The 23,192-nt window shown below is 39.3% G+C and overlaps 1 protein-coding gene across 1 annotated transcript; it reads right to left on the bottom strand.

The window, feature by feature from the left end:
* LOC117325909 lies at nt 1–22,929 on the bottom strand. Its single transcript, XM_033882417.1, has 3 exons — nt 22,063–22,929; nt 2,561–2,725; nt 1–438 (listed from the first exon to the last, which is right to left on the bottom strand). The coding sequence occupies exons 1-3, from the start codon at nt 22,166–22,168 to the stop codon at nt 89–91; spliced, it is 621 nt and encodes a 206-aa protein (XP_033738308.1). The 5' UTR covers nt 22,169–22,929; the 3' UTR covers nt 1–88.
* Nucleotides 22,930–23,192: the final 263 nt, after the last annotated feature.

Here is a 23,192-nt window from a genome sequence, read left to right as displayed (position 1 = left end):
TGAAATAACAACAACGAGACATTTATTTTTACTGACACCTGAATGAGAACAATTAAAATTGCATTTAAAATGTTATTACCCATAATCCTCAGTGTCGACGGCGTTTCCGTTTATAGAGAGAGTTCCGGTATCTAGCGTACATGCGCCAGTTTCTGTGCCGTCGTTTCTTCTGGTAATATACGGCTTTACAACATTTTTGGAATTGACTGTTGCGACGTAGAGCACATCTTTGGTACTTATTCATAATGTTTCGTCTATAATGACTTCCATGGCGACTCCTCAGCAGCTTTAACCGCTGTTTATAACGATATAAGCGGTATCGCCGGAGTTTCTCCTTCAATTGGTTGTTGTAGTACCCACTATGACATGGCTTCCTTCGTGAAGCCGATACTCTCCCTAGTCGGCAACATGTAGACGAGTGTAATCTCGATGCTGAACCTGTTGATAAATAAAACAAAATATCGACATATGATAATGAAAATAAAAATAATATTATTACACCGTGTATGTTATGACCTCAAGCATCCCCCTCTTTACTTTATTGCTCTTTATATCGTTGGAATTATCGAAACTGTGGACGAGATTGTCTAATTATTTTGCGAGATTGTTAGACTACCTATCAAATCTTAATTTATTTTTGCAAGATATAGGCCTACTGTAATCACGTCTATAAGTACATTATAATGCATTTTAGGTTAGTGTGCAATTATGAATAAGTGTGATAGTTTGAGCAGTATTTCATGGTGCGGTGTGACGTGTGACGTGTGACAGTTTGACCAGTATTTCAGGGTTCTTTGTGGTAAGGATCTTGAAATCGTTATGAGAGGAAATGGCTTTAAATTGTCCAGTTTCATGCCGCTTCGTTTTTAACATGACAATGTGTCGCTGATGTATGAATTAATACCATGTGTAACACACGACGATCTTTAGGTTAGTAATACGTTCCAATCTGCTGATAGAAATGTTGTTTGAAAGCGAAATAGGAAAACGCCTAGGCTCCGCAGGATTTCGTGTAAAATCTAAACCGACATTCATAATTCAAATTAGTATTCAGTTTATTTGATATATAAGATGTCTCTGGTATTGTGTTCATATTCCTTATATTTCCAAGGAAAGTCACATATAGTGGATTGAAAGTTTAAAAGCCTAAAAGTCAATGTTACAACTGATTGGTCAATGTTTTCTCCCTGGAAATCCCAAACTTCTGCCCACCCACAACCATTGCCCCGTCATTACAGTTAATGGTAAGGCAGCCATTGCAGATATAACGGATTACCACGTGATCAATTATGCACGCCCCCTATAACAAAAAACACAAAAAATCATCTGTTTATAACCGAAGTTAAAAGGCAGGGAGGTGTTTATTAGTCTACCCATTAGTACACGAAGACTTTATCATTTAAGACTACAGCAAACAGAATGGCACCATGTTAATTGGCATTCCCGAGGTCAGGAAGTATTTTATAGGATTATAGCAATAGTCCATTAAAATCACGTGTAAGTAACGGATTACCACGTGATCAATTAGTTTATATGTAAGTACTTCCGGTTACAGTAATGACCGAGTGAGAGATTTTTCTTGTGGGGATACTTGTAAAATTAAATATATGTGTTATCTACATACTTTATTATCTATAGTAGATATTACACATCTATGTACATATTGTATTGTCTATAGTAGATATCAGACAGCTATGTACATATTGTATTGTCTATAGTAGATATCAGACAGCTATGTACATAGTGTATTGTCTATAGTAGATATCAGACAGCTATGTACATAGTGTATTGTCTATAGTAGATATCAGACAGCTATGTACATAGTGTATTGTCTATAGTAGATATCAGACAGCTATGTACATATTGTATTGTCTATAGTAGATATCAGACAGCTATGTACATATTGTATTGTCTATAGTAGATATCAGACAGCTACATTGTATGTACATAGTGTATTGTCTATAGTAGATATCAGACATCTATGTACATAGTGTATTGTCTATAGTAGATACCAGACAGCTATGTACATAGTGTATTGTCTATAGTAGATATCATGTAGCTATATTGTATGTACATAATGGTATTGCATGTTATAGGTCATTGAAGATATACTGAAATGTCAAAAATGCTCTAAATATAACACAAAGACAGACCACAAATCACTGCACAATGTACATAATTGACCAGTTAGAAATCACGAGAAAATTCACAAATTAGAAGAGTGTTATAAAGACACTGTAGGCTACCTACCCGTATAACGTGTAAAATGTAGGCTACCTACCCGTATAACGTGTAAAATGGTGGCTACCTACCCGTATAACGTGTAAAATGTAGGCTACCTACCCGTATAACGTGTAAAATGGTGGCTACCTACCCGTATAACGTGTAAACTGTAGGCTACCTACCCGTATAACGTGTAAAATGGTGGCTACCTACCCGTATAACGTGTAAAATGTAGGCTACCTACCCGTATAACGTGTAAAATGGTGGCTACCTACCCGTATAACGTGTAAAATGGTGGCTACCTACCCGTATAACGTGTAAAATGTAGGCTACCTACCCGTATAACGTGTAAAATGGTAATTCCCTCCATCCTTCTGCATCATCCATCCACTCCCGTTATCATTCGGAAGGACAAGATCTTCGTCATCCGTCGTCTTCATCATCATCGCCGCTTTCCACCTCGCTCTTGCTTTCCGGATCTCTTCCCTGGTCAACCAATTACCTGTCAATAAACATAATGATATTCCAATTAGGCAACGACCTAGATGTTTGTACGCGTCAGTTCTGATTTATCTGACGTCATCAGCTTCAATTGTATTTTTAGTGACATTATTAGCCTCATGTTTAGTTTTTGTGGCGTCATTAGCTTCAGGTCTAGATTTTCTGACGTCACTGCTTCAGGTCTAGCTTTTCTGACGTCACTTCTTCAGGTCTAGTTGAGCTGACGTCACTGGCTTCAGGTCTAATTGAGCTGACGTCATTAGTTTCTGTCCGGGTTAAGCTGACGTAATATAAGTCATCCGAAATTATAAGTGAATTTTGATTTTAACGATTTTATTATATAGGTACTCTTTTCTGGCAGTGTGTAACCCTTGATTTAATAATAAAGTAGAGTGTGAGGAATTGAAATTAAGATAAATGTTATCATCAGTAACATAATATACCAATACTGAAAATAATGTTATTTCCAGAAATTAGCTGTTTGCCTGACGGGTAGTTGATAACTTTCACAGTACAAAAAGATAATATACCCGGTATGTCGATGTTACACCGTACAAAAGGATAATTTACCCGGTATGTCGATGTTACACCGTACAAAAAGATAATATACCCGGTATGTCGATGTTACACCGTACAAAAAGATGATATACCCGGTATGTCGATGTTACACAGTACAAAAAGATAATATACCCAGTATGTCGATGTCGTACCGTGCAAAAAGATGATATACCCGGTATGTCGATGTTACACCGTACAAAAGAAAGATGATATACCCGGTATGTCGATGTTACACTGTACAAAAAGATGAAATACCCGGTATGTCGATGTTACACCGTACAAAAGGATAATATACCCGGTATGTCGATGTTACACCGTACAAAAAGAAAGATGATATACCCGGTATGTCGATGTCGTACCGTACAAAAAGATAATATACCCGGTATGTCGATGTCGTACCGTACAAAAAGATAATATACCCGGTATGTCGATGTTACACCGTACAAAAGGATAATTTACCCGGTATGTCGATGTTACACCGTACAAAAAGATAATATACCCGGTATGTCGATGTTACACCGTACAAAAAGATGATATACCCGGTATGTCGATGTTACACAGTACAAAAAGATAATATACCCAGTATGTCGATGTCGTACCGTGCAAAAAGATGATATACCCGGTATGTCGATGTTACACCGTACAAAAAGAAAGATGATATACCCGGTATGTCGATGTTACACTGTACAAAAAGATGAAATACCCGGTATGTCGATGTTACACCGTACAAAAGGATAATATACCCGGTATGTCGATGTTACACCGTACAAAAAGAAAGATGATATACCCGGTATGTCGATGTCGTACCGTACAAAAAGATAATATACCCGGTATGTCGATGTTACACCGTACAAAAAGAAAGATGATATACCCGGTATGTCGATGTTACACTGTACAAAAAGAAAGATAATATACCCGGTATGTCGATGTCGTACCGTACAAAAAGATAATATACCCGGTATGTCGATGTTACACCGTACAAAAAGAAAGATAATATACCCGGTATGTCGATGTCGTACCGTACAAAAAGATAATATACCCGGTATGTCGATGTTACACCGTACAAAAAGAAAGATGATATACCCGGTATGTCGATGTTACACCGTACAAAAGGATAATATACCCGGTATGTCGATGTCGTACCGTACAAAAAGATAATATACCCAGTATGTCGATGTCGTACCTTACAAATGGTAAACATATTGTAGTATTACTTTACGTTTCGTTATAATATACCCAATATGCCGATCCGTACACCTGGTTAACGTACCTAGTTTTATGATATTGTACAGTAGTATTACAGTGTACTTAACGTGTCGTTATAATACTATAAGAATACAGTAAATATGGCAGACGACTCGGTCGCTTCAGTCATGATATACGTAAATAAAACGGACAAAACGCGTTTTGGAAATGTATCCGAGGAGTAAGTAGCGAGAATCTTGAACGTAAAGGATGCAAAATATGCAAGGAGAGCCACGGAAACGGCAATTACTTTCCTTTGCTTTTATATTGAGGAAAAGGGCATTGAAACAGTCTTCCTTCAAATGAATGTTGACGAACACTTTTTGCTTTAACACAAGTAAAATATCATATAGTAAAACAGTTATCAACACTTTTTTCAGGTGAATACGAGGATTTATCAACATGAGAAAGTGATATTTTCCAAGGCTTTACTTGTTTTAAAGCAAAAATTGTTCGTCAACATTCATTTGCAGGAAGAATGTTTAATGTCCTTTTATTGATAATTGATTGTATTTGCATAAGAGGCGTCTAATGTATGTGGAGTCCAACATAACTGGGGACTGTATGTCCTCGACCAGCCATTTATTACCGTTAAGTTAAATGCTGAACTAAAACAGAGGGCAGAAATTACCAAATTGATATACTTTAGTTTGTCTCAGTCTTGGAACATCATCGGTATCCTCCTTGGCTGGGCGGAAACAGGCTAGATTTTCGAAAATTTGTCACTTAGGAAAGAAACAGGTTACCTTAGAAAGTATCAGACAGGTGCGGCCGATCGATTTTTCACTTCCCTGTTCCGCAGACGCGTTGTTAGTATATAGTGTTAACGGGTGGGATGTCATGCTGCCAGGTATTCAGGTATCTGTCTGTGGCCCTATTATCAATCGACACAATCTCATATAACATCAGTCATCTAGAGACTATCATCCAGGGACATCGTCGTCATATGACATTAGTTATCTAGAGACATATTCTTCATAATTTTACGTCCGGGACCCTCACATCTAGGGACACCGTCTTTATATGACCTCTACGTTAGGGACCCTCACATCTAGGGACACCGTCTTTATATGACCTCTACGTTAGGGACCCTCACATCTAGGGACACCGTCTTTATATGACCTCTACGTTAGGGACCCTCACATCTAGGGACACCGTCTTTATATGACCTCTACGTTAGGGACCCTATCATCTAGGGACACCGTCTTTATATTACCTTTACGTTAGGGACCCTATCATCTAGGGACACCGTCTTTATATGACCTTTACGTTAGGGACCCTCACATCTAGGGACACCGTCTTTATATGACCTTTACGTTAGGGACCCTCACATCTAGGGACACCGTCTTTATATGACCTCTACGTTAGAGACCCTCACATCTAGGGACACCGTCTTTATATGACCTCTACGTTAGGGACCTTATCATCTAGGGACACCGTCTTTATATGACCTTTACGTTGGGGACCCTCACATCTAGGGACACCGTCTTTATATGACCTCTACGTTAGGGACCCTCACATCTAGGGACACCGTCTTTATATGACCTCTACGTTAGAGACCCTCACATCTAGGGACACCGTCTTTATATGACCTCTACGTTAGGGACCCTATCATCTAGGGACACCGTCTTTATATGACCTTTACGTTGGGGACCCTCACATCTAGGGACACCGTCTTTATATGACCTCTACGTTAGAGACCCTCACATCTAGGGACACCGTCTTTATATGACCTCTACGTTAGGGACCCTATCATCTAGGGACACCGTCTTTATATGACCTCTACGTTAGGGACCCTCACATCTAGGGACACCGTCTTTATATGACCTTTACGTTAGGGACCCTCACATCTAGGGACACCGTCTTTATATGACCTTTACGTTGGGGACCCTCACATCTAGGGACACCGTCTTTATATGACCTCTACGTTAGGGACCCTCACATCTAGGGACACCGTCTTTATATGACCTCTACGTTAGGGACCCTCACATCTAGGGACACCGTCTTTATATGACCTCTACGTTAGGGACCCTCACATCTAGGGACACCGTCTTTATATGACCTTTACGTTAGGGACCCTCACATCTAGGGACACCGTCTTTATATGACCTCTACGTTAGAGACCCTCACATCTAGGGACACCGTCTTTATATGACCTCTACGTTAGGGACCCTATTATACAGGGACACCGTCTTTATATGAACTCTACGTTAGGGACCCTCACATCTAGGGACACCGTCTTTATATGACCTTTACGTTATGGACCCTCAAATCCAGGGACACCGTCTTTATATGACCTCTACGTTAGGGACCCTCAAATCCAGGGACACCGTGTTTATATGACCTTTACGTTGGGGACCCTCACATCTAGGGACACCGTCTTTATATGACCTTTACGTTAGAGACCCTCACATCTAGGGACACCGTCTTTATATGACCTCTACGTTAGGGACCCTATCATCTAGGGACACCGTCTTTATATGACCTCTACGTTAGGGACCCTCACATCTAGGGACACCGTCTTTATATGACCTCTACGTTAGGGACCCTCACATCTAGGGACACCGTCTTTATATGACCTCTACGTTAGGGACCCTATCATCTAGGGACACCGTCTTTATATGACCTCTACGTTAGGGACCCTCACATCTAGGGACACCGTCTTTATATGACCTTTACGTTAGGGACCCTATCATCTAGGGACACCGTCTTTATATGACCTTTACGTTAGGGACCCTCACATCTAGGGACACCGTCTTTATATGACCTTTACGTTAGGGACCCTCACATCTAGGGACACAGTCTTTATATGACCTCTACGTTAGGGACCCTCACATTTCGGGACACCGTCTTTATATGACCTCTACGTTAGGGACCCTATCATCTAGGGACACCGTCTTTATATGACCTCTACGTTAGGGACCCTCACATCTAGGGACACCGTCTTTATATGACCTTTACGTTATGGACCCTCAAATCCAGGGACACCGTCTTTATATGACCTCTACGTTAGGGACCCTCACATCTAGGGACACCGTCTTTATATGACCTTTACGTTAGGGACCCTCACATCTAGGGACACAGTCTTTATATGACCTCTACGTTAGGGACCCTCACATTTAGGGACACCGTCTTTATATGACCTCTACGTTAGGGACCCTATCATCTAGGGACACCGTCTTTATATGACCTCTACGTTAGGGACCCTCACATCTAGGGACACCGTCTTTATATGACCTTTACGTTATGGACCCTCAAATCCAGGGACACCGTCTTTATATGACCTCTACGTTAGGGACCCTATCATCTAGGGACACCGTCTTTATATGACCTCTACGTTGGGGACCCTCACATCTAGGGACACCGTCTTTATACGACCTCTACGTTAGGGACCCTCACATCTATGGACACCGTCTTTATATGACCTCTACGTTAGGGACCCTCACATCTAGGGACACCGTGTTAAGATGACCTTTACGTTGGGGACCCTCACATCTAGGGACACCGTCTTTATATGACCTCTACGTTAGGGACCCTCACATCTAGGGACACCGTCTTTATATGACCTCTACGTTAGGGACCCTCACATTTAGGGACACCGTCTTTATATGACCTCTACGTCAGGGACCCTCACATCCAGGGACACCGTCTTTATATGACCTTTACGTTAGGGACTCTCACATCTAGGGACACCGTCTTTATATGACCTTTACGTTAGGGACCCTCGCATCTAGGGACACCGTCTTTATATGACCTCTACGTTAGGGACCCTCACATCTAGGGACACCGTCTTTATATGACCTCTACGTCAGGGACCCTCACATCTAGGGACACCGTCTTTATATGACCTCTACGTTAGGGACCCTATCATCTAGGGACACCGTCTTTATATGACCTCTACGTTAGGGACCCTATCATCCAGGGACACCGTCTTTATATGACCTCTACGTTAGGGACCCTCACATCCAGGGACACCGTCTTTACATGACCTTTACGTTAGGGACTCTCACATCTAGGGACACCGTCTTTATATGACCTTTACGTTAGGGACCCTCGCATCCAGGGACACCGTCTTTATATGACCTCTACGTTAGGGACCCACACATCTAGGGACACCGTCTTTATATGACCTCTACGTTAGGGACCCTCACATCTAGGGACACCGTCTTTATATGACCTTTACATTAGGGACCCTCACATCAAGGGACACCGTCTTTATATGACCTCTACGTTAGGGACCCTATCATCTAGGGACACCGTGCTTATATGACCTTTACATTAGGGACCCTCACATCTAGGGACACCGTCTTTATATGACCTCTACGTTAGGGACCCTATTATACAGGGACACCGTCTTTATATGACCTTTACGTTAGGGACCCTTACATCCAGGGACACCGTCTTTATATGACCTTTAAGTTAGGGACCCTCACATCTAGGGACACCGTCTTTATATGACATCTACGTTAGGGACCCTCACATCTAGGGACACCGTCTTTATATGACCTCTACGTTAGGGACCCTTACATCCAGGGACACCGTCTTTATATGACCTCTACGTTAGGGACCCTATCATCTAGGGACACCGTCTTTATATGACCTCTACGTTAGGGACCCTATCATCTAGGGACACCGTCTTTATATGACCTCTACGTTAGGGACCCTATCATCTAGGGACACCGTGCTTATATGACCTTTACATTAGGGACCCTCACATCTAGGGACACCGTCTTTATATGACCTCTACGTTAGGGACCCTATTATACAGGGACACCGTCTTTATATGACCTTTACGTTAGGGACCCTTACATCCAGGGACACCGTCTTTATATGACCTTTAAGTTAGGGACCCTCACATCTAGGGACACCGTCTTTATATGACATCTACGTTAGGGACCCTCACATCTAGGGACACCGTCTTTATATGACCTCTACGTTAGGGACCCTTACATCCAGGGACACCGTCTTTATATGACCTCTACGTTAGGGACCCTATCATCTAGGGACACCGTCTTTATATGACCTCTACGTTAGGGACCCTATCATCTAGGGACACCGTCTTTATATGACCTCTACGTTAGGGACCCTCACATCTAGGGACACCGTCTTTATATGACCTCTATGTTAGGGACCCTCACATCTAGGGACACCGTCTTTATATGACCTTTACGTTAGGGACCCTCACATCTAGGGACACCGTCTTTATATGACCTCTACGTTAGGGACCCTTACATCCAGGGACACCGTCTTTATATGACATCTACGTTAGGGACCCTATCATCTAGGGACACCGTCTTTATATGACCTCTACGTTAGGGACCCTATTATACAGGGACACCGTCTTTATATGACCTCTACGTTAGGGACCCTATTATACAGGGACACCGTCTTTATATGACCTCTACGTTAGGGACCCTCACATCTAGGGACACCGACTCTGTATAACCTTAGCTGTTGGGAGGAAGAGTCCCTTTAAACAAACAAAACCCGGTGTTGATGTCGCAGTATAACACACAGTGAATACACCCGGTATTAGTCATCATGTGCAGATGCATGGCCTTGTTCCCGTTCGTTTTTTAGAGTGAGTCACGTTGTATTGTAAATAGTTCAACTATATATACCCGGCTTTACACGACCGGTAGGAATCATCATGAATATTTCAGTGCACGTCTGAACCAAAATCCAGTAATACATCGAACGTAGATCAACTGCTGACTTCGATCTACTGTTGTTACCAAAAGTACACCTAAGTATAATAGGAAATTAACAGTTGTTCTTTAACGTAATTTACTTTCAAATGTGAAATGTTCCTTTAACTTATTTCATATATCAGCAACACTTTAATTTTGCGTACAATTAAACGATTCGTGTTTGATTGTGACATTACATCCGCGATTGAACGTGCGGTCAAAGGGTTTGGTGCGCTACCGCAAAACATACCAACATACTAATTCGTCCAAATGCAAAATCAAGAGTACCGTTATGATAAAACGATGGGAGAACACGAGCAAAATTTACATGGTAACTAATGGGAAGTACAAAGATAATAAGACTAGGTGTTTCGGGAGGGTAAACGTATAGAAGACAATAGCCATACAAATCTAGGTCACGGTGACACCCACCATACAAATCTAGGTCACGGTGACACCCACCATACAAATATAGGTCACGACAATACCCACCATACAAATCTAGTTCACGGTGACACCCACCATACAAATCTAGGTCAAGGTGACACCCACCATACAAATAAAGGTCACGACAACAACCGCCATACAAATAACGACAACACCGAACCTGCCACAGAAATCTAGGTCACGACAACACCCGCCATACAAATCTAGGTCACGACAACACCCGCCATACAAATCTAGGTCACGACAACACCCACCATACAAATCTAGGTCACGACAACACCCGCCATTCAAATTTAGGTCACGGCAACATCCGCCATACAAATCTAGGTCACGACAACACCCGCCATTCAAATTTAGGTCACGGCAACATCCGCCATACAAATCTAGGTCACGACAACACCCGCCATACAAATCTAGACCACGACAACACCCGCCATACAAATCTAGGTCACGACAGCACCCGCCATACAAATCTAGGTCACGACAACACCCGCCATACAAATCTAGGTCACGACAACACCCGCCATTCAAATTTAGGTCACGGCAACATCCGCCATACAAATCTAGGTCACGACAACACCCGCCATTCAAATTTAGGTCACGGCAACATCCGCCATACAAATCTAGGTCACGACAACACCCGCCATACAAATCTAGACCACGACAACACCCGCCATACAAATCTAGGTCACGACAACACTAGTCATACAAATTTAGGTCACGGTAACACCCGCCTTACAAATCTAGGTCACGACAACACCCGCCATACAAATCTGTGATATGTTTGGTTTCTAAAGCCAAAATATTTTATTTCTCATTTGAAATTTATATAACAAAAACAAGACATATTCTACTGAAGTAGTTAAAAATACCTAGCAGCATAACATGCCTCTTACTTGCTCAATGCTACTAATGTACATAGACGTGCGAAGAGGCGCACAGGTAAAGTGTGGGAGCCAACCCCACTAGATACATTTGTAAAGGGCTAATTAAAAAGGGAACGTGTTTGCAAACATTTTAATGAGAGATGTCAGATTTGTGTAGAACAGGAATATGTCTCAAGTGGAGAAAAATACACAGCATTCATTAAATTGTCGTCCCCGCTACCTGTCTGTTGGGTAAAGTGGAGAGTTCTCCCAACATCTGACATCTCCTAACGAGGATGATCGTTTTATAACACAGCATCAGTGGCCCATATGATTGTTAATTTGGATGGTCAAACAGACAACTTGTTGTTCCCTTCTCCCAAGGATATTTTTGACCAAATTGGGTACAAATTCATCAATAACTTTTTGACTAGTAGCGATTTAAAGGAATTTATCTCTATTTCCCCTATTCGGTCCCGCCCCTCTGGCCCCTTGGGGGTCAGAGTCGTTATTAATGCAAAATCTGTTCCCCTAACCCCAAGGATCTTTTGACCAAATGTGAATAAAATCCGTTCAGTATTTCATTACTAGTAGCGATTTACGACGACGGACGACAGACGCTGCACCATGTCATAAGTTCATCGGCAAAATAGAATATTAATAATTGCGATACCGTCTTATATGAGTTCATTTAAGTATGAAATTGGTGGACCTGAACATTTTGAAATTATAATCACGCGTAAAGTATTTGCAAATGTAAGTGATAATGTGTAAACTGCCTAAGCATGAAATTGATCACGTAATATTTATATTTCCGGTGTGTGTTCGTTATATAGACTTAGTGACGAAACATTGTTTACAAGTGTGTTAACATCAAATTTGACGCGTAGGAATACAAACTACACATGTGCACACATGCACAATTAGTGTGAACGCGCAATTACTATTATCATTTCTTTTTTTAGAATATTAATAATTGCGATACCGTCTTATATGAGTTCATTTAAGTATGAAATTGGTGGACCTGAACATTTTGAAATTATAATCACGCGTAAAGTATTTGCAAATGTAAGTGATAATGTGTAAACTGCCTAAGCATGAAATTGATCACGTAATATTTATATTTCCGGTGTGTGTTCGTTATATAGACTTAGTGACGAAACATTGTTTACAAGTGTGTTAACATCAAATTTGACGCGTAGGAATACAAACTACACATGTGCACACATGCACAATTAGTGTGAACGCGCAATTACTATTATCATTTCTTTTTTTACACCCCCCCCCCCCCCCCCCCCCCCCCAATAGAATATGAACGGAATATGGTTGAATTGAGGATGAAAAATTTAAAATTTTGAGATACCTTACAGGAATTGAATAAAAAAGATGTTGCTGTTGAACTATATTTTGTTTATTCCTATAGTTGACGACATTTTCCACCAAATTGATTTTTCAATAATATTAAATAAAAAAAACAGGTTAAAATGTAATTAAAAGGAATAACTCTCTCTTTTCTATTCGTTTATTGGTATGTAACCTGCGAGTTTGAACAGATATTTCAACATGACGCACAAACGAGCATCATTTAAAATATCTTTAAAAATGCCATTTACACAACAGTAAACAATAACAAGAGGGCCAGAGGGCCTGCATTGCTCATCTTGAAAAAGAAGGAATTTCTTTCCGGCTCCTAGGGACCCATACCCTCCGTTCATACACGTTTAGATCTCCTTTGCCTTATAATGCTCTTGACCATTTCATCAAAATCCACTCAATTGTTCAAGACGAGTAACAATTTAAAGGATTACCCCAATTATCCATATTTGGCCAGTATTTCCGGCCCCAAGGTGAGCCACACCCTCCGTTTATACAACAATAGATCTCTTTTGCCAAATAATGCTACAGGCGAAATTTCATCAAAATCCATTTAGTAAATCAGGACAAGTAAGGATTTAAAGAATTTACCCCAATTTCCCTTAATGGGCCACGCCCCTCTGGCCCAAGAAGCACCATTTATGCAAAATCTGTTCCCCATCCCATAAGAATATTTCTGACCAAATTTGGTTAAAATCCATTAAAACGTTTATGACTAGTAGTGATTTAAATGATTTGCTTTTATTTCCCCTATTGGGCCCCATCCCTCTTGCCCAAGGAGGGTCAGAGTTACCATTTATGCCAACTCTGTCCCGTTTCCCCTAGGAATGTTTTTTTTACCAGATTTTGTTCAAATCCATTAAATACTTTTGTGAACAGTAGCGATTAAAAGGATTTGCTTCTATTTCCCCTATTGGGCCCCCACCCTTTTAGCTCCAGGAGGGCCAGAGTCACCATTCTGCAAAATCTGTTTACTTTCTCCAGGAAAGTTTCTGACCGGTTAAAATCTATTCAGTACTTTATGACAAGAAGCGATTTAAACGATTTGCTTCCATTTTCCCTATTGGGCCCAGCTCCTCTCGCCCAGGGGGTTAGAGTCACGATTTATGCAAAATCTGTCCCCTTCCCCTTCTTGATGGTTCAAACCCATTAAGGTTTTTTTGACTAGTAGCGATATGTAGCAAATGTTGACGGAATTACGGGGCCAGGCGAGCTAGAAAATAAGCATTATTCTTTGATAAACTATCTACAAATGTAAGTGATCATGTGTAAACTATCTATTAATGTACATTATTACGTACAAACTGTTTTAACATGTCAGTGATAATATGTAAGCTGACTTAACATTACGTGTAAACTAAATATCTTTAAATGTTAGTGAGCATGTAAATGTAAGTTACCATGTATAACCTGTCTACAAATGTTATTATGTACTCGATCATGTATAAACTATCTACATATTTAATTAGTCGCGTGTAAAATATCTACACAGGTACGTATTCACGTGTAAACTGTCTTTACATGTATGTGGTCACGTGTAAACTGTCTACACATGTAAGAGGTCACGTGTTTGGTTTGATTTGGTTTATTTTGTTTAACGTCCTATTAACAGCCATAGTCATTTAAGGATGTGCCAGGTATTGGAGGTGGAGGAAAGCCGGAGTACCCGGATAAAAAACCACCAACCTACGGTCAGTACCTGGCAACTACCCCACGTAGGTTTCGAACTCGCAACCCAGAGGTGAATGGCTAGCGATAAAGTGTCGGGACACCTTAATCACTCGGCCATCGCGGTCCCTGGTCACGTATTTACTGTTTACACATGTAAGAGGTCACGTGTAAACTATCTACACGTGTAAGTGGTCACATGTAAACTATTTACGCATGTAAGAGGTCACGTGTAAACTGTCTACACATGTAAGTGGTCACGTGTAAACTGTCTACACATGTAAGTGGTCACGTGTAGACTGTCTACACATGTAAGTGCTCACATGTGGACTGTTTTTACATGTAAGTGCTCACATGTGTAAACTATCTACACGTGTTAGTGGTCACGTGTTAACTATTTACACATGTAAGTGGTCACGTGTAAACTATCCACATGTTAGTGGTCACGTGTAAACTATCTACACATGTAAGTGGTCACGTGTAAACTATCTACACGTGTTAGTGGTCACGTGTTAACTATTTACATATGTAAGTGGTCACGTGTAAACAGTCTACACATGTAAGTGGTCACGTGTAAACTGTCTACACATGTAAGTGGCCACGTGTAAACAGTCTTTACATGTAAGTGGTCACGTGTAAACTGTCTTTACATGTAATTGGTCACGTGTAAACTGTCTTTACATGTAAGTGGTCACGTGTAAACTGTCTACACATGTAAGTGGTCACGTGTAAACTACACGTGTTAGTGGTCACGTGTTAACTATTTACATATGTAAGTGGTCACGTGTAAACAGTCTACACATGTAAGTGGTCACGTGTAAACTGTCTACACATGTAAGTGGTCACATGTAAACAGTCTTTACATGTAAGTGGTCACGTGTAAGCTGTCTTTACATGTAAGTGGTCACGTGTAAACAGTCTACACATGTAAGTGGTCACGTGTAAACTGTCTACACATTTAAGTGGTCACGTGTAAACTGTCTACACATGTAAGTGGTCACAGAGTAAACTGTTTACACGCGTTTACGATCGCTGTGTAAACTTTCTAACATGTAAATACGCAAGTATGAATGTGTTCATGTCATTATTGTATACTTCCAACAAGGATGGAATATAAGAACGAACCAGTATTAAATGCTGGGACGTGCACCTTTCAATATCAATTTAGTATACACGCGTACTCTACAGTCAGAGTATTTGACTGACAGGGTTTTACAAGGACGCATATTTCAAATGTTCTATTTATGGCACTAATTAACTATTTATAGATATCGTGTAATAAAGTGTGCTATACCCAACCTCTCCTAGTGAGTTACCCGCGGCGAAACTATTTCTACGTGATTTCCTATTTTCCTTCTGGAATACACATAACTTCTTTATACATGGCGATACTAAAGACTGTGATAAAATCACGCCAGTCTAACTCTCACATTATTCTCCGCTTCTAAACAAGTCAGTAGAATATCTTATCTTGTATATTTATTTTGTCGAACCTGAATATTTCAGGAATTTCTCTTTTTTATACCCATGGGTTTGTTTTTCTTTATGTTTTTTATGCGATTCATTCCCGTGTTATCCGGTTGGCATTGCTTGGTAGATCTGGGAGTCCTTATCAATTACCCCAGTTCTATAGTAATGATATCAAGCAAGCCCTTAATTAGCACTACTGTGTTATGATTGGAGCGCATTAACAACATATTGAGGTCATTGGTCTGATTGAGTGAATAATGATGTACCTCTCTGGTATAAAACTCCCGCTTGTTTACACGACCATTAAGAAACTGATAGTACTGTATCTATAATATATAGGAAAAAACTGAACAAATCTAATGATAGCACTGTAATGCTATATTCTATATAAAGCTCAAGTCATGCGGTATTAAGGGGATATGTAATTGCATCAAACCCCGTTGGTAAATCGACTTCACCTTAATACTGGGGCTTCAACTAGGTCAAAATAGAGTGTCTTCAAAATGTAGTAGATCAAAGTTATCAAGCCTTAGTACTAGTGGACAAATATAGGTCTACCAAACAAAACCTAGAATACATTCCGATATGTCACACTACAGCCTGGAGATAAATACCAATCGTTTTATTCTTTAAACACTAGTATAATTAATTTCCTCATTGCGCAAAAGAGTTGGCTCTCATTTAAAAGCAAGTAACCCCTATCTGCTAATAACGTACAGGGATCCTACTACATGTTAATGATGGTGTTCTGAACCTAGCTTGATAATGCCTTGTAAGTTTTATTGTAGGCTCAACTCGTTGTTTAACCAAACATGTGGCGTTTCTTCTTACGATTTTTATTTCTATTTAATCAGACTCTTATTCTGATGATATATAACCAGGAAGTGGAATTCAGCTGAAGTAGAAGTCGGATGGATTTTGCAGAACCCCAAAGATCTATTTCAGTCCTGTAAGTCGTTCACCGTAAAAACGTCTCTTCAATCGAGTTTCTACTCAGTAAACATCCCCACTCCTAGCAGAGCTTTAAGAATGTATTTTCTAAGAAAAGCAATACCAATAAATTGGTTGTGATACATATTGGTGAGTTAAACGTGTTCGATGATCATTGAGCATCAGTGCTTCTGCTGTTACAAACCCAAGTTTTAAGAACATGAAATTCCCTTGGTTTATGTGACGGGATCGATTCAATAGTACCAGTATGATTTACGTTTAGTTCTTGGCAAAGTTTTTTTTATATCATCTCAAATAACTTCATTTTTTGCGCTGATTTTCTTTTCTTTTTTTTTAAATGTTTTTTTTTTCAGAATTATCTTTTCATTTTAGACAGTTCACAAACAAGCTTTATGATAAGCGTGATAATTTCAATATCTTAATTTTTAATTTTCCTTTTCTAGATAGTAACACCGCTGCTTCCCCATTATACAACCGTGACAGATGTCGACTACTAGTGGAAAAAGGGTTACGAGAGATACAGGATGATGAAAACTACGAGAATTGTCATGGCTAACATCATGATCTAACTGGGAAACATTGCATTTTCTTTCATGTATGTTAACATACATGTTACTAGTGGTGTCACCATCCAGATTTGACATAAATTTGTTAGGTGAGTGATGATGTAGAAGGCGCCAACTTCTTCAAAAGGATCTCTCCATGCAAGTATGTAGTTTTTGTTCGTTTTTGCTCTCCTTTTGTCAACTTTTAGTTAGAACTACGGTCAGTATTCTCTGTTGTGTTTACACGATCAGCAGGATATACATATTTATATTGTAATACTTTTAATAATGTATTTTATGTTTATTTTCTCAATGATAAAATTGGAAATCGTTTCCTCAATGTTTATTACTTTATTACTATTTTGAAAACAAGTCTATTTAAGAGCATTGTAAGTGTGTCATTTAATGTGTTATATATGTGTCCAATAAAGTATTAAAATCTTAGTATTAATCTTAACGTTTCAAAGGGACGCGACTCTATCATACGAAACGCCAACACTGGTAGCCTTCAAAACACCATTTAAAGATAGGCTTGCTTGCATAAATATAAAACTTGTTGGACACATCAACTGTGGGAAAAACACCATCCAAAAATAGACTTGCTTAACTTCCTCGTGAAAATGTGACATATCAACTTTGTGATCACATGCACTGCGTCACCGACCACTTTACTATGAATGGTTTCATTCAGATTCACCAGTTCTCCTGGATGTCAAACTGTATTAGTTGGTTTTCATGAGATATATGCATACACGGAATTGTGACAACATCGCAGTCATGATCATGTGCGGAGCATGTGTACATTGTTTAGGCCAGGAACATACTGTAGACTTCGTCATATTCGTGAAGGATTTAATTTCGCTATAATCACAGTCATTAAACATAACTCGTAACACAACGATATTTTTATATCGTCATACTTTAAACAATGTAACAAATAATTTGGTTTAGTTTGAATGCTTGATCAATAAACGGCCACAAGTAGCAACATTTTAGCTTTTACAATCGTTAACCCATTCCACTCGGCTTTTTTCAATTCTGGGCCAATGAAACGTTAGGATGCAAACGCTTATACAAACAAAATCACCTTACGATATCACGAGAAAATCCATCTGCATGACACAATTGTTCAGATGAAATAAGTTGTAATTGCTCTTATCATACAATGGAAACAATTTGTAGACTTTTAATATCTTTGGGTTTTTTTAACATTTCACGCCGTTTTTACAGATATGAGTATTTGAAGATGGTATCTAGGAACACCAACAACACCAAATAGGAGATAGGGTATCCCAATGTAGTACTACAGAAAGCGGATCAATTTGGTGTTGTCAATTGATGCAGACCTTACAGAAGAAAGCCCGTATTCCTAATTGGACAATGATTTAAGAAACTTAGAGTAGGATACAGCAAGCCTTTATGAACAATGAGATACATGTAAACAGAAACTTAGAGTGGGATACAGCAAGCCTGTATTTACAATCAGAAACATGTAAACAGAAACTTGGAGTGGGATACAGCAAGCCTGTATTTACAATCAGATACATGTAAACAGAAACTTGGAGTGGGATACAGCAAGCCTGTATTTACAATCGGATACATGTAAACAGAAACTTGGAGTGGGATACAGCAAGCCTGTATTTACAATCGGATACATGTAAACAGAAACTTGGAGTGGGATACAGCAAGCCTGTATTTACAATCGGGTACATGTAAACAGAAACTTGGAGTGGGATACAGCAAGCCTGTATTTACAATCGGATACATGTAAACAGAAACTTGGAGTGGGATACAGCAAGCCTGTATTTACAATCGGGTACATGTAAACAGAAACTTAGAGTGGGATACAGCAAGCCTGTATTTACAATCGGGTACATGTAAACAGAAACTTGGAGTGGGATACAGCAAGCCTGTATTTACAATCGGGTACATGTAAACAGAAACTTAGAGTGGGATACAGCAAGCCTGTATTTACAATCGGGTACATGTAAACAGAAACTTGGAGTGGGATACAGCAAGCCTGTATTTACAATCGGGTACATGTAAACAGAAACTTAGAGTGTGATACAGCAAGCCTGTATTTACAATCAGATACATGTAAACAGAAACTTGGAGTGTGATACAGCAAGCCTGTAATTACAATCAGATACACTGTACATGTAAACAGAAACTGGAGTGTGATACAGCAAGCCTGTATTTACAATCAGATACATGTCCGTAGAGAAGATACGTGATATTTTCTCCAAATGTTCCCATGTACTTCCTTTATAATTCTTTTAAATGCCAAGTTCAGGTATAGTGATCATGCTTTAACCGTAGACGACTCAGCTAAATATGTTTGACATTAACCTAAAGTATCATGATAATGGTGACCTTATACGTGTTCGTCGTATGTCTAATATATCACGTCTTCTTCGGGAGCTTGCCTACTCAAAACAGACTTTCTTACTAACCTTTTTGTCTGATTAAATATATCAGTTTAAAGATAAATTGATCACAAACATTTCACCCAATTTTAATTTTACGACAAACCACACGTGTCATATTACCCTCAACTATAAGATGTCAACTTAAATATCAAAATGTTTTCATCGCTTATTTGGTCATCACTAAATCTATATTATGGAACAGGAAAAACGCGGACGAACACATTGCCTCCGTTTCCACAAAGGTCGGCGTTGTACTAGTATTCTGTTTAATGTATATCTATTTAAGAGTCATATTGTTCTTATTTAGTGTATATGTATTCAATTGTCATTTTGTTCTTTATTCAGTGCACATGCATTCAAGAGTCATTTTGTTCTCTGTTTAATGTATATGTATTCAAGAGTAATTTCATTCTTTGTTAAAATATTCTGTTTAATGCAAATGTATTCAAGAATAATTTTGTTCTTTGTTCAGTATTCTGTTTAATGTATATGCATACGAGAGTGTTCTTTGTTAGGGTATATGTATTCAAGAGCCATATTGTTCTTTGTTTAATGTACAGACTGTATATGTATTCAAGAGTCATTTTGTTCTTTGTGTAATGCATATGCATCCAATTGCCATTTTGTTCTTTTTTTTTTAATGCATATGCATTCAAGAGTCATATTGCTTGTTGCTTAATGTATATGTATTCCAGAGTCATATTGTTCCTTTGCAATGCCTTACTTGTATTCTGGTTGATGTTACATGTCACATGTTACATGTACGCTATTTTAATGAAATGCTACCAGCATGAGAATCGTTATCGGTTTTCTCAGGTAGTGTTTTCATAGTATGAAGTGTCCTAATGAAACGTCCTTTTACACATATGTCAGATTTAACCATTCATCACTAATAGGAAAATGTTCAAAATCGTTCTGGGTAGTGAAACTAGAAAACGATAGCTTTCGATTACTAACTTTTTCGGACGTTTTCTACATCCTTCAATAAAATGATAGTTTCCAGTACCATCTAAGCTTCTATGAGTTTGTATTTCCGTGTATTATGACTGCTACTATTATAAAGATATCTCCAGAAGGCACGACTCCTTCGTGTGTTCTTTGAGCATTTCTACTTAGCAGTTTATGGGTCCAGAACTGTGTTAACAGAATAGATGCATTGTTGGTTCAGCAATGACTGATGACGACGTAAATGACCGTAGCTGATAGCTAAAAAGGCTATAATTATCAGCGTCGGAAACTATACCAAAGTACCCAGGAGTTCAGTAAAAAGGGATTTCACAGTAATACTATCCTAAGCAGTCTATTGTTGAAGAGGAATATGTCATTGACACGTACAGAACATAGAGAGGTGAGCGTTTAAGGCCTTCTAGATTGCAATCAAGTTAATATGTATGTTATATATAGTGAACCTGTAGTTTATTTTTGTATTGATTATATTAGCCTACATACTACTTGCCTGCCAAACAGATTGCTGAAATATTTTGTAACTTAAGTATAAATGATGTATATACGCATGATAAATGAACGGCAAGCCTGTGAGCGTGGTCTCGGGTCGACATAACTACTGACAGGGCAGAGTCGGTTAGATAGCAGATAAGTGTAGAAACACGTGCGTATGTGCGTATTGTAGGTTTTACTACACTATGATGGTTTCATCGTAAATTCATGCCACTACTACTCGGGCGCGTCAGCTGAGTTGTGTACCAAGACAAGCCGGCGTTTCTGCCGTATTGTCAAATATCCTATAACAACATCAGTAAACCGCGATAATAGGTGTATTGCTCTGATTTACTGAATTGGCAATGCCGATCTCAAAACTCTTTAAAACATTTTCTTTTATTGTGGTTTAAAATTCATTTTCCACACTTATGAAACTGACAATACTACTGTGTGCATGTTTACTACGCGTTGCGTACTACAACTTACTACGCGTAGCATGTGTATACACCCTTGTGTCCCTCACATTGTCAATATCATGTCTACATGTTTCTTGAATAAAACAAATGGTGTCACATAAACATTTCTATTGTCTATCGAAACTTTTATAGGTGGGCATTTAGCAATAGTGGAATATGTAGGTAATTTATTTGCTTACCTTTGGAACCAGAGTCGTGATAAGCCGGTCTTGAGGTATTTACCATCAGTAAACTAGCTAGCACACACAACCAGCGAACACACACAAGCCAAGTGTCACACAGCATGCTCGTCTGAGGGGTGCCGAATCGGGATGATGTCCAAAGTTAGCATCTCAGCGGATTTCATAGATAAAAAATCACAATTACCATTAAAATGGAAAACAATTTTGCCCCTTGAGAAATCGTTTTTGCATTAATTTTGATCCAAAAAACATGTTTAATGTGACGATTTACACAGGCCGAACGCCCTCCTCCAAGTCGTGACCCTCGCACGGGCAAATTGCCGGAATGCAGACATGGAGGTACGTAGTGTTCTATAGAAGTATTACGGAGCACGGCCGCTATACATGTATTCACTGTCGGGTTAGGTACATACACACAGCTTTCCTTTCATGACTCTGGGTTGGTCATATTTGAAACTTTTTAAAAACGTTTTCTTTAAGAAGGTTGACATGTATAGTCTACAGGCTATATCCTGGAATGTCCGAACAGTCTTGTCGGTAAATCAGTTAAAATATCACTTTGTTGATTTTTAAGGTATTTGCCATGAACCATTTTAAATATATACTTTTACAGAAAAGGTGACATATTAGTTTTAGCACAACAAAAGTCGGAGTATTTCGTACAGATACTGTGTAATTCTTCGACATGACCCTTCTTTCATCTATAAGGAGGATGGTGCAAAACCTGGCAATCTGTTCATATCAAAGTAAAACTTCCAAAAATACGTATTGACTTTAAAACTATTAGTACCTTACTCCCGGATCACAGCAATGCATACAACTCCTGTCATTTTTATAATGACCAGCTTTACAATGTACACCGCATGAACATTTTCATCCAGCTGTCCTGAGCCGATAAGACACGCCCCCTCATCCACGCAGCGAGTGACATCGGGGTTTCTCTTCAGTCAGAACTTTTTAATGCATTCTGGAAGGTCGTGTACGCATTATAAAGATTTCTACATTCATTGTTGATAGATTTTCATTGCGCCATGCTTTAATGTCTTAATCATTGTTTTACGTCATGCGCTTTACCTGGCCTTACACGTAAACACATGTACGCACATGAATCATCCACTCCAATTTAA

This window comes from Pecten maximus, chromosome 1 (assembly GCF_902652985.1).
Source record: "Pecten maximus chromosome 1, xPecMax1.1, whole genome shotgun sequence".
Lineage (NCBI taxonomy): Eukaryota > Metazoa > Mollusca > Bivalvia > Pectinida > Pectinidae > Pecten > Pecten maximus.
The sequence above is the reverse complement of the archived record's forward strand: the minus strand, read 5'-3'. Positions and strand labels throughout refer to the sequence as shown.